Below are 13,348 nucleotides of genomic sequence, written 5' to 3'. Positions count from 1 at the left end.
GGGAAGGAGAATCTATGAGATAATTATCTCCAAATAATCACTAGAAAACTGGAAGTGGTGCTGTGGCTCAAAGTGGTAGAGTGCTACCCTAGAGTGGAAAAGCTGAGAGACAACACCCAGGCTCCAAGTTCATGTCACATGACTGGCAAAAAGAACCCTTCTCCCCCACCCTCATACTCAGTGCTGGTACTAGGGCTTGAAGTCAGGGCCTTCATGCAGTCCCTTGAGTTTTTTTTTTAATTAAGGTTATCCCTGTAACACTTGAACTAGAGCTTCATTTCTGGCTCTTTGGTGGTTAGTTGGAGACGAGTCTCATGAACTTTCTAATCTCCGCAGGCTAAATTGGTGGTGCTCAGATTTCAGCCTCTTGAGTAGAAAGATTATAGGTATGTGCCAACTAGGTCCTGGATAATCATCTGTTTTTAAAAAGTGTTCCATGACAGTAATTCCTGTGTAATTGATGAAGTCTGTCAGGAGACCTGTTTTCCCATTACTTTCAGTCACTGGTTCCACGAGGGATTTTTCTTATAAAATATTTCCCGGATGGTAAATGGAACAAATCAAATGAATGACAGTCCTGAGATCAGAAGAGCTGACAGCGACTCGAGGTGAATCAGGAACCCACAGCTGGGGAATGCTGCTGTGCACCCTCCCTGAGGCAGAGGCTGGGGCTGCAGCCCAGCTACACTTTGGGGCCAGGCTGCAGGGTGTCTGGGAGCACTGTGCCTCTGCTGCACAAAGGTAGGTGCCCGAATCTTCCAGCTGGGAGGCAGAGATGAGCAGGCTGCTGTAGCGTTCCTTGGAATCCAGTGTTGACTGCAGCCTTCCCTTCTGCTTTGTCCCTGGAGTCATGAAGAACAGCCTGAGGAGGCCGCCGCCAGGATTCTGTCGGAACCACTGCACATTGTACACCGTGGTAGAGAAATTGCACCTCAGGGTCGAGCTGGCTCCATCCTGGAGCCTCTGGACTGAAGGGCTCTGCTCCACCTGCAGCCCTCTCAACCCTGGTGGAAAGAGAACAGCAGGCACAGATGTGTCACAGGGAAATCACCAAGGCCGCTTCCCCATTTGAGAACACCCCAGGAAATACCCAGGATGAGGAGGACGCACAGGAACTTTGTGGCAGCTGTCCCCCATTCCTCCCTGTCAGCTCTGGAGCTCCCTGACTCTGCTTGTGATGGCCCCAACTCACAGCAAATCTGCACCCACAGAAGTCCCAGAGCAGCCCCCAGCCTCCTCCCCATGGCTCCTGGAATGTTTGCTGGGGTGATTTCCACAGCTTTGGAGGCAGCTAAGTCGTCAGCCCACACATACTCTTCCCACAGGCAACCGGTCCCACCTGACTCACCAGAGCCAGTCAACTCTGAGCTCTGCCCTTCATCTAACAGGAAACCAGCCTCATTGCCTGAAGATGCACAGCAGCCCCTGCTGTGAGGTCAGTGTAAGGGTCCCAGTCAGAGCTTCCAAAGTGTGAGGAGGAAAGGATTGGTTTTATCTTGACAGAGTCCACCTAGAGAGAAGCTTGTGGGGAAGGCTGTGTGCTGGAGGTTGATGCCTCAGGGAAGGACCTCTGGCTCTACTGTGTTGAGTAGGGCCTTGAGGAGTTACAGAAATAGCAATCCCATTTCTTTAATACAAGCTAGCCAGAGAAGTTGAGAAATAATTCGCATGAAAATCCTGAAAAAGGACAGTTTTGATAACATGCAATGTGCCTTAATATAAACACAGTTGTGTAAAATTACCAGGACACTGACTGTGCATAAATTGTTTCAACATTAGTTTGGTTGATTAAGAGAAAATAGGACAGACATAAGCTGTTCTGATTTCCTTCTTTCCTCTCCTCTTTTCTGTCCAGCCCTTTCTCCTACTGTCTGCAGGCCACACAGTCACTCTGCCCAGGCCTCACATTGTTGTACATGTTCAGTACAGCCCTCTACCTGTTACTTTTCTATTTTTATACCTCATTTTCTTCTTTTATTTATTTTGTTCCTTCCAGTCTTAGAGAAGATATGTGAAAGCTTGGGTACTGATGCTATTGGAGAATATCCAGGTCAGTGAACTTTGCATAATATAGTTCTAGAACATAAAAAATTAAAAAAATGTAATTAAGACACGTTCTTTTGAACTTCCCTGCTTACAATCCCAGCACAATCCCACTTTCATTATTTCCATTCAGAATCATTTTTGGAATTCATTTAAAACTTATGGGGTCCAGTGAATAGAGATTCAGCAACATTCTGAGGTTTCATAATGAATGACAGAACGGATGAACTAACATGAAAATTACTGATTTACACACGTGTGTGTGTGTGTGTGTGTGTGTGTGTGTGTGTGTGAGCTTCACCATATTGTCTCACCTCTCAACTATTGAATCCTCTGGGATCCTCAAAAAGTCACTCCTAGTTTCCTCTTCACAGATATACACTGAATATTATGAGTGCATTTGCTCACCCTCTTCAGTCATCTTCCCTCATCTTACATATCCTATATTCCAGCCTCTTATTATTCATTTTTGTCAAAGTGTATGTTGGTCACAGTTTGAATCTTTCTCTGCATATACTACACTACAGTCAAGAAGTTTGTCGAATATATTTAAAGCTGAGCCTGCTTCTTCAACCCCTCCCTCAACATCAAGCACATTGCAGCCTTCAAAGAGAAGTCCTAGCTTTAGTAAGAGCCAGGAGTGTAGAAAGGAGGTAGGCAAAAGGAGAATAGCATGCTAGTTGAATTAGCTCATGCACAGGAGAACTCAGAGATGAGTAGAAGGGGTACCAAGGCAAGTAAATAACCTTCACATAGAAAAGAAAATTGAGAAAGGAAAAAGGTGCAGAGATGAAATGCCAAAAATGAATGAAGATTTGTCTTTACAAAAGGATAAAACTAAACATGAGACCATTTCATACTCTGGTATAGCTAAGGAGAAAGAATACAAGTATTAAAACAAATTAAAAATTTTTTATTCTTTGCTCTACAGTTTGGAATATTTAGGAATTACTTGTGATAACATGGCTCTCATCCCCCTTAAGAGCCTTGTGAGGGAAAATGTGAAAAATCCATCATTAGAATTACAAAAAAAGAGCCTTGTATACCCTGGAAACCTACAGCATGTCGGCTGATGAAGACTTCCAGGGTCTTTATGAAAATAGCATTTATTTACTTGGAGGGCTGATGGAGACTGCATACACCCACCCAAAATTTATATGCTGTAGCACTGACACTGAGAATCTGAGAATATGACTGTATTTGAATATAGGGCATAAAAAGGCAATTAATGGGCTCTTACTAAATACATCTAGTCTTATATGGACATAATCATGTATATCCTCAGAAAGAATGAGTGGAACTGATCGAAAATGCAGCCATCTGCAAGCCAAAGTGAGGTTTCAGGAGAATCCTGTTGACTCCTTGACCATGGTTTCCAGGCTCCTTAGTAATGAGAAAGTATAATTCTGCTAAGTTTAAGTCATCCAGTCATAGTTTACTATGGCACCATTAGAAAACTAACACAAGATCTATTTTTAGTATTCCATTATATGAAATCAATCACAAAAGCAATTTGGAGTCATAACTATACATGAAAAAAATCTTCAACTTCTAACATTTTACTTTTTAAATTCATGTTCTAGTCTGTTTCCCAAATAAAAGCATTCTCTTACCTTTGATATTCTACCAAAGTGATGTCTAATTATCTTCCCAACATTCAGATGACTAGAAATATACATATATATGGATGTATGTATAATGACTTACAAATATATGGACTGTGTGATATATAATGATATTAAATAACAAATTTGATAATAAATAACAAATTAGTGAATGTTTTAGTGTTGCCTACCAAGGCTTCTCATATTTTAATAATCATTGTTTATAACAATTTGAAACCTTGCAAGAACAATAACCTATAAGTTGTGGAGTATCTTCACCCAGCAAGAATCAGTGTAGCAGAGCATTATGACTACACAATTTACATTGAGTGTTTTTCATCGTAGACTATGGTGTATGGAATGTGTGCAAGTTAAATTGTCTAAGAAGCTCACCAGACATGGGATATTGCAGCAAGAATTTCAGAATCCTGTAAAAGGGAGTGGTTTCTGCTCATGCCTCCTTTCCTCATTGCCCTTTACAAAGCAAGTGTTCAAAACACCACAGAGAGACCTTGGGCTTGTGGAATGTCCTCTCTGTGGCTGGTTTTTGTTCAGCTGCTACTGTAGCCCCAGGCACTGTGACACTCAAGGCACAGAAGTATGCAGCCGAGTCACTCACATGCACAGAGTGTTTCCTCAAGTGGAAAGAAGAGTCGCTCCTCTTAAATTCAGCCTCAAAGCCTTTGAGGCCTTGAACCAGGGGGTCTCCTGAACTATACTTGAGAAGAAGCTGGAGGCCCTGGCTGGGATACTGGACGTACCAGAAGAGAAAAACTGAAGCACCATAGGAATAGTTGCACCTCAGCTCCAGAGAATTTCCTTCTGAGACAGTGATGTGGACATCAGGCTGGGTCACCAACTGGGCTGTAGCATGTCCTGGAAAATCAAACAGGTCTTTAAATCAGCACAAACTTGACTATGGAACTTAAGCATACCTACTTAGACCCTGAGGGTGGAATACAACAGGAAAAGTACTCACTCAGGAATAAATGCATCCCTAGTGCTGAAAGGAGCACAAGAAGCATGGCTGAGCCGTCGAGATGTTGCAAGTGGCTATAGAAAGCAAGAACTTGGAAAAGGGAGGTGTGTAGAAAGTTCAGCAGGACTGCTGCAATCACCCTGGAGGCTTTTTACACCCTCTTATTCTTATCTGTAAGCTGCATGAAGGAAAAACTAAACAGATGCTCTCTAACAGATACAAGTTTTCTGTGGTAGGCAGCACTGCCCACTGGAGGCCAGATAAGAAACCACAGGTTATGCATGCCAGTAGTTGCCCCTTACTGTGTGTAGGTTACAGGATGTATGCTCAAGTTCACACAACACGCTTTATTCCCCAAACTGTGATGGTATTTTAGTCCTAGAGTTCAAGGTGAACTCTAGTGAATATTGAGATATATTGAAATATATGTTACTTCAGGGAGAAGCCAGTTTATGATAAGTACATCAAATATCTGGTCTTAGTTCATAAATATCTTGATTCAGATTTGCTGCTTCAGGCTGAGTTTGGATGGCCCAGTACAGCCATGGTGGTGATAGATGATGGTGGATGTATTTCCCATGGCTGAGGAAGGGACTCTGAAAAGAGTAGTGCCTCTGTGCTTTAAGTACAAGATGTAACTGTGGACAAGAAGACTTTGTTCCTAAAGGAGGATGAAATAAATGTGCCATGACATCTGCATCCAAGAAATTGACATCCCAAAGAAAGGAATTTGAAAAGAAGAGATCAGAGAAATTCACAGCTTCCTCTGCAGCTAGTGAAATGATTGGCAAAATTAGAAAACTTCTTTCCTTTGATTCCAGGAGATGAAATCACCTTCTTTCATTGTTCTTCCTGGAAAGATTGTCTTGCTGGTTGAAGATTTATGACTACTATTAAATTGTGACTGTGTATTTTGTAGATGTGTATTTCTGATTCCTGACACCATCACCCAAATCAAGATGTAAACATTCTCATCATCACAGAAAGAAACTCTGTATCCATAAAAAATCACCAATATTTCCCTCCAACCTAGGCAAATAAAAATCCAGATTAGAGGGTCTGGAAGCATGGCATAGGTGGTAGAATGTCAGACAATGAGTGAAAGATCAGATTAAGAGTTTGAATTTCACCGGGTGCTGGTGGCTCAAGCCTGTAATCCTAGCTACTCAGGAGGCTGAGATCTGAGGATCTCAATTCAAAGCCAGCCTGGGCAAGAGAGACCATGATACTCCTATCTCCAATAAACCACCAGAAAACTGGAAGTGGTGCTGTAGCTCAAGTGGTAGAGCACTCGCCTTGAGCTGAAGAGCTGAAGGACATCGCCCAGGCCAGAGTTCAAGCCCCACGACCGATTAAAAAAAAAAAGAGTTTGAATTTCCTATTTACTGTTTTCATGTATATTATAAATACATTGTGTATATATACATATGCAGCATTTTATATTTTTCATGGATATGTTTTATTATTACAAAGAATGTCACATTTCTTGGACTATTTTTTTAGTGGCTCTTCAATCATGCTTTTTGTACACCTCTAACAACATGATACATGATGTATTTAGTAATGAAAGTCTTCTGATGTGTCAATAAAAAAAAGAAATGGAGGTAGACAGAAACTGGTGTCTTTGTAAGTCACTTACCTGACCAGTGCATATAAAGTCCTGCATCATCTGATACTTTTTAGGTATATCTTTCACTTATTTCTGTTAATTCAGAGTTCATCCATGTTTAAGTGTACATTGGTTTGTAAATTTGTCATTCTTTTTTTTTAATTTAATTTAATTTTTTTTTTGTGAACATACTGTATAGATGGGTTACAATTACATGGGCAGGATAATGCATACATTTCTTATCAAGCATTGCAGCCTCCTCCTTTGTTTACCCTTCACATCCACTAGCCCCCCGCCACCCATTCCTCCCCCTTCCCCCCCCCCCCCCCCCACCAACGTTGTAAAGCTCGTTTGGACATGACCTTGTACTTCTCATTGTTGCAACAGGGCCACCTGTATCCTTAAACGACTTGTTTTTCCCCATCTCCACCACAAGTTATACTGACATCAAATATAGTGAAAGCAGGGGTTATACTGTGGGGGAGGGACATACAAAGCAACAAAGAGATAATCTTATAAATGTGTTAGAAACAAATGCATGAAATAAAAAAGCATTAAAATACATATCTGAGGGTTCATTTTCCTAACATCACATTATCTGACCTTTTCCGCTTGACTCATACATATACTAGATATTGCAAATAAGGGAAACCATGGAACCTATGTTTCTTTGGGCCTGGCTTACTTCACTTAATATAATTTTTTCCAAGTTTTTCCATTTCCTAACAAATGGGGCAGTGTCATTCTTTCTGATGGAGGCATAGAATTTCATTGTGTATATATACCACATTTTCTTAATCCATTCACCTACTGAGGGGCATCTGGGTTGGTTCAATATCTTAGCTATGGTAAATAATGCTGTAATAAACATAGTTGTGCAGGTAGCTTTAGTGTGGTCTTGTTTGTAAACCTTTGCATTCTTTTCTATTTCAAAATAAAATTTGTTGCAGGAATATGTGACATTTTTCATCATTAACTTATCAGGGACTGTACAGTAAGCATTTCATCCACAATATGTTACAACTGGTCTCTGTCTCTCAAAACAAATTTCTTTGCATGAACTGTTTCATGGTTAAGAGGATCAAACTCTAGGTAAGGTGAATATAAGGACCACTTCATTAATCTTGAAGTTTTGTACTTTTAATGTCACAAACGTTAGGCCTTGTTGGGGAACTAGAGCTCATGCTGTTACACTCCCATTGTAAAAGCACTTGAGTGAAGTACATTTACTTCAAGTCTTCCTATTGTGTTCCTAGCGTTACTTTGGGTGGTTGTTATACCACAAAAGTGCTGGGTTTTCTGGTTCTTCCCTCAAGAGAGCCAGCTGAGAAGCAGAAGCTCAGCAGCCAAGCCCCTGTTGTCCCTCAGTTTGTGCTCAGCTTCCTCTGTGGTTTCTGCCACTGTGTCTCTCAGAGCACAGTAGTACACAGCCGAGTCTGACTCTAGGACTGCAGCTTTCTTCAAGTGGAAGGAGGTGCTTTCTCTGTCATATATGGCTTCAAATCCTTTGTGGTTTCCCTTGTCATTGGCCTTGGCGACTTTAAAGAGGAGCTGGGGACCTTCTCCAGGATACTGGATGTACCAGAAGAGAGTTGGGTAATATGTTGCTTCATAGGAACAGTTCACAGTCAGGGAAGCCCCTTCAGAGAGGGTCACATGGCCTTGTGTCTGGGTCACCGAGTCTCCATGGCTTCCCCCTGAAACACAAAAAATATGAGAATCCAGTGTGAGTTATCTGGGTCTCCTTGGTATGATCTGGGGTCTGCCTCTTAGAACAAACTGGTTAAAGATTTTTGTCAAAAATTAATGGTGGAAGAATCAAAGCTGATATGCAATTTTCCTCACCAAGCATTAAGAGCAGTACAATCACTGCTCCTTGAGAACAGCTCATTTCTAGAGCTTCTGCAGTCTGTGAATCTTAACTTCTTACTGTAAGGAAAGGTGAAGTTCACAGGGAAAAGATAAAGGTGAGATGAAGATGACAACAGGAAGTGGGTGTGTTAGGAAGATGTGCCTCCCCCTCAAGGACAGGAAATAAAGTTAGATGATGGTTATCTTTTCTCTCAAAAGTCTGTGTTGAGGGGCACAGAAGGTGGCTCAGTGGTAGAGCACTTGTCTTGTATACATGAGGCCCTGGGTTTGATTCCTCAGCACCACATAGACAGAAAAATCTGGAAGTGGCACTGTGGCTCAAGTGGTAGAGTGCTAGCCTTGAACTGAAATGCTGAAGGACAGCGCCCAGGCCCAGAGTTCAAGCTCCAGGGCCAGCAAAAAAAGTGAATTGAGCATCCACTTCTCCCTTTTTACTAAGATGTCTGACAGCCTACTTATTGTACTTTGAAATTCTAAAGGAAACTTGCTCTTTTTCTTGTGTTTATTTTTTCCGTGAATGTGGCCCGTTTGGGAAACTCCATGCCATAACATGTCTAAGAAGCATTTAATTTACTTTTTCCTGATTAGACATTTTGACCATTCTGACCCATGGAAACGTCATAAGAATCTACTCTGGCATACAGTCATAGGAAGGCTAATGCATGTTTAATCATTATTAGAAGACTTTGTGTTACACAGTCTTACAGGTTTTTTCCCCTTTTTCACTATTTTCCCACCTAAATCCTAGGAAATGGTTAGCAAATGTTTCCTTCCTTTTTTAAAAAAATAATAATCTTTATTGAAAAGGTGATGAGCAGGAGAGTTACAGTTACATTAGATAGGTAATGAATATATTTGTTTTTAAACACTCTTAAGAATAAACAATTAGTCTTTGGTTGAGAAAATACCATTGCTTTTAATATCATACAGATTCACATTTAAGACCTCATTTATGAGAGACATAATTTAATAAAGCTTCTTAAAGAAAAAGGAAACATTTATATTGTGGGTAGGTATAATTATTAAAACTTTTCATATAACTGGGAGATGGGTCATGGATAGAGTGACTGCCTAGTATGCAAGAGACCCTGAGTTTAGCACCACAGATAATGTAACTCTTAGTTTGAAGAACACATTAATTAATGTTATTAAACCTTTACAAAATTGCCAGGAATCAGTATCTTTTGATCTAGGACTTTAAATGATTTCTGGATAGTGAAACTAATATATTGCACTCAGAGTAATTAAAAAAAATATCTATAAGTAGTTGTACAAGGAAGTTACCATTGAATAAAGCAATTTATGAATATAATGCATATTGATCAATGTCACACCTTTCAACATTCTCACTCATCCCTCCCAAATGACCCTTCCCCCACTTTTCTTAACTTTGTAGAATGCACATTGAATTGTTGACTGCATTCTACTGCTCACTTCTTTTTTTTCTGCTCCTCTCCCCATGATCTTACCTCACCACTTTCAAGTACCTGTTTCCTGGTGTTGATTTTGTGGAACTTTTACTTTGTCTTTCTAAGTAGTTATATTATTTGAATATATTGCATACAACCTAATGTATTTTCTGATTAGTTTATAAGCTAATTCTAGCTTCTATATATGAGGAGAATTTGCAAAATTTGTCTTTCTAGGTCTGATTTACTTCACTTAGTGTAAGTTTTTTTCCCCCAAGTCTTCCCATTTCTTTACAAATGGTACAATATCATTCTAATGCATGAGTAAAATTCCATTTTGTATATATACAACATTCATCCATTGAGGGGCATCTGGGCTGGTTGCATATCTCGGTTATTGTAAATAGTGCTACAATGAACATGGTTGTGCTGGTGACTTTATTGTAACCAGGTGAGTGGTCTTTTGGATAGATGCTCAGTAGTGGAATTTCTGGGTAATACGGTAGTCCTGTTTATCTTATGAGGAACCACAATAGTGCTTTCCAGAGTGGTGGAGAAATGCAGCCACAGTGTGTTAAAGATCCTATCTGGCCGCATCTTTGCCAGCATCTGTTATTACTTGTATTCTTGATGATGGCCATCTAACTGGACTGAGGTAGAATCTGTGTTGCTTTAATTTGCATTTGCTTTATGGCCAGAGAATGATGGATGAGTGTAATGCTGGTTTTATAGAGTGAATTTGGGAGTAATGTCCCTTTTCTACTTCAATTGGAGATTTTGCGGAATACTGGTGTTAGTTTTCCCTTAAAGAGCTTATAGACTTCTTCTATAAAGCCATCATCGAGTCCTTGGGATTTTCTTGAATAGAAAATCTTTTAATATATTTAAATTTCATTGTTTGTTATGAGTTTATTGGTTTATATGTTCTTGTCTCAATTTAGATATATTTATGTTATTTAGGAATATAAACATTTCTACTAGATTCTCCAATAGGCAAAGGTTTTTCAAGTATTCCCTGATAATAATCTGAATATTGCTTTAATCTGTTATGATGCTTTCTCTTTCATTTCTGATATTATTTATTTGATTTCTCTTATTCTTTTAGACAATTTTCCATGGATCTATAAATTTTCTTTTTTTTAAAGAACCAGCTTAATTGTTTTGTTGATTTTTTGTGTGTTTTTATTAATAGTCTCTAATTCATTTATTTCTGATCAAAGTTTTATATTTCTTTCCATCTATTAGTTTTTAGGTTTAGCTTGTTCTTATTCTTCTAGGAGCTTGATGTGCATTATTAGGGTATTGATTTGAGATTTCTGTCATTGGTTGATGTGGCACTCTACTCTGAGTACTGTCTTTGCTGTGTGTCTCAGAGGAACTAATATTTCATATGTTATTTTATATTGAATTCTAGAAATATATGAATTTTGTTCTTATCTCTTCAATGACCCTCTAATTGCTGAATAGCAATATATTACTGCATTTCTCTGAGTTTAGGTATTTTCTGTGATCGCTTGTGTTGTTGAGCTCTAATTGTATTCTGCTGTTGTCTAACAGGATGCAGGGAGTAATCTCAATTTGTTTTTGAATTTATACAGATTTGTTTTGTGACCAAGGAGAATGTGATACTGCTGGGTGAAAGATTCTGTAGATATCTGTTAGGTCTACCTGTTCACTATGGTTACATAGGTCTGAGGTTTCTTTGCTGAATTTATGCATGGATGATCTATCCAAAGGTGATAATGAAGTATTGAAGTCACCAATAATTAATTAGTTTGGATTTATGTGTGTTTTTAGGTCATTTAGTATTTGTTTGATGAAGTTGGGGTTGCCAGCATTCAGTATATCGATAATTAGAATTGCTATATCCTTCTGTTAGAAAGTTCCCTTTATAAATATGTAATATCCTGTGTCATTTCCAATGAAATTTATCTATTTTATTTATTTTATCTGATATTATTATTGTAGTGTTTATTATTTAGTACTGCAGTGTGACCTGTTTATGAAGATCATTTGCTTGAAAATCTTTGTTTCAGCCTTTCACCTTAAATAGACATTTGTGGAATTTTTTGTCAGTTATATGTTTCTCCTGTAGGCAGAAGATGTGAATGGGTGTTTCTTTATCCAACCAGCCACTCTATGACCTTTGATAAGAGAATTAATCCTGTTGATATTGAGTATTAGAAATGAGAGGTAAGTGATAGCTCCTGTAATTTTAACCCCCATTTTTAAAAGTTGTGCCTATGCTATTCTTACCATATCTATCTGCTTATCTGGCAGGGTCTGAAACATGAAATTGACATGAACTAGGCAGGGAAACCAGATGCCTTTGAATATCTCTGTTGGTTCAGTGGAGATAAATTGTCTTAGTTTTAATTTTTATAAAATGATTTTTTTTGCCCTTCAGTAATGGAGGAAAGCTTGGCTGGATACAGTATTCTCAGGTGTTAATTGTTTGATTTCAATACTTGACATACATCATGTCAAGCCTTCCTTGTTTTTAGTGAGAAATATGCAGTTATTCTGACAGGTTTTCTTTTATAAATAATCAAATCTTTTCATTCTGACAACTTTAAATATCCTCTCCTTGTTCTCTATTGATCCAGTTTGGGTCATGATGTGGCAGTAGTATGAGGTGCTTTTCTAGTCTGGTCTGCTGGGGTTCTTAAGATCTCTTGTATCTGAATATCACCTCTTGTATCTTGTATATCACTCTTTTTGGAAGTTTTGGAAAGTTCTCTTTTTGAAGTTCTCATTTTGGAAATTCTCTGCTAAATTCTATCAAACATATTTTATAGTCACTAAGCTGCTGCCTTTTCTATTTCCTCAATAGCTATTAGCTGCAAATTAAATCTTCTAATTGAGTCTTGAAGTTCTTGCAAGCTCCCTTCCTATATCTTGGATTTCTTCTGTATGATTATCTCCTCTCCTTTATTCTATCTACTTTATCTTCACCCCCTAAGACTCTGTTCTACAACATCTCTTCTGCCACAGAGATTTTCAACTTTAGTTTTTACTTCTTTGCTTTCGGTTTGGTCATTTTAAAGGTTTCTATATGTTTATGGAAGTCTTTGTTTACCTCTTATATTGGCTTCTTTACTTCACTGATTTATCTGTGCCTTCTTTCATCTATTTTAACTAAGTGGTCATTTTTAATCACTGGACTCCTTGCCATCTCTTTGAATTCCTTTAGCTTTCTATTGTGTTCCTCATAAATTCTTTCATTATTTTGGGTTAGTCTTGTTGCATTCACAAAATATCATATAGGTTTGCTGACATTTTGCGTACCATTTTTACCAGTAGATCTTTTAGCTCTATGTGTAGAGATATTTCTAGATTATTATATTTGTATCCTATTGTTAAATAGTTGTTGTTTTCTGGGGGTGTGGTGCTTCCTTGATTTCTCATATTTCTCATATTTTTGTGATGGGCTTTGCACATTTGGAGATATCTAATATCTTCCAAACACTTTGGTCTTTGTATTCTTGATTAGCAAGGCAGTCAATGTTTTTATGGGGTGTGTCTCTTTACTGGTGTAGCATATATGTCAGCTTTGGTACCTCATCCCAGCCTAAATGGTTGAAATCTTACATATACTAAAGTGTCTTGGTTCACCTTTTCTATATCACCAGTCTTGTATGTTTATAGGATTGGAGGAGTTCTCCTACTTCTTTATGAGTGGGGAAGAGTCAGTCACTTGATGGATGAAAATCAGACCATTAGCCTCTGCACCTGCTTTCATGGATTACAGCTGGGAAAGGTTTCTAATTCTCTTCTGTGTCCCAGACAGGTCTCTGATTTTGGCACTGCCTTTGGTTCCTGTCCCTGTAAT

The 13,348-nt window shown here is 38.7% G+C and overlaps 3 gene segments (V, D, J or C); all 3 read right to left on the bottom strand.

Moving 5' to 3' along the window:
• Positions 1-525: 525 nt before the first annotated feature.
• Positions 526-1,297, bottom strand: LOC122125439. The segment is given in 2 exon segments: positions 526-1,004; positions 1,193-1,297. Coding segments are annotated over 2 exon segments (531 nt in total).
• A 2,816-nt stretch (positions 1,298-4,113) lies between these two features.
• Positions 4,114-4,798, bottom strand: LOC122125438. The segment is given in 2 exon segments: positions 4,114-4,523; positions 4,627-4,798. Coding segments are annotated over 2 exon segments (456 nt in total).
• A 2,748-nt stretch (positions 4,799-7,546) lies between these two features.
• On the bottom strand, positions 7,547-8,140 carry LOC122125436. The segment is given in 2 exon segments: positions 7,547-7,932; positions 8,081-8,140. Coding segments are annotated over 2 exon segments (432 nt in total).
• Between the last annotated feature and the right edge of the window lie 5,208 nt (positions 8,141-13,348).

This window comes from Dipodomys spectabilis, unplaced genomic scaffold (assembly GCF_019054845.1).
Source record: "Dipodomys spectabilis isolate Male_0828 unplaced genomic scaffold, ASM1905484v1 ptg000265l, whole genome shotgun sequence".
Lineage (NCBI taxonomy): Eukaryota > Metazoa > Chordata > Mammalia > Rodentia > Heteromyidae > Dipodomys > Dipodomys spectabilis.
Note: the sequence above shows the minus strand (reverse complement) of the source record. Positions and strands in the feature narration are given on the sequence as shown.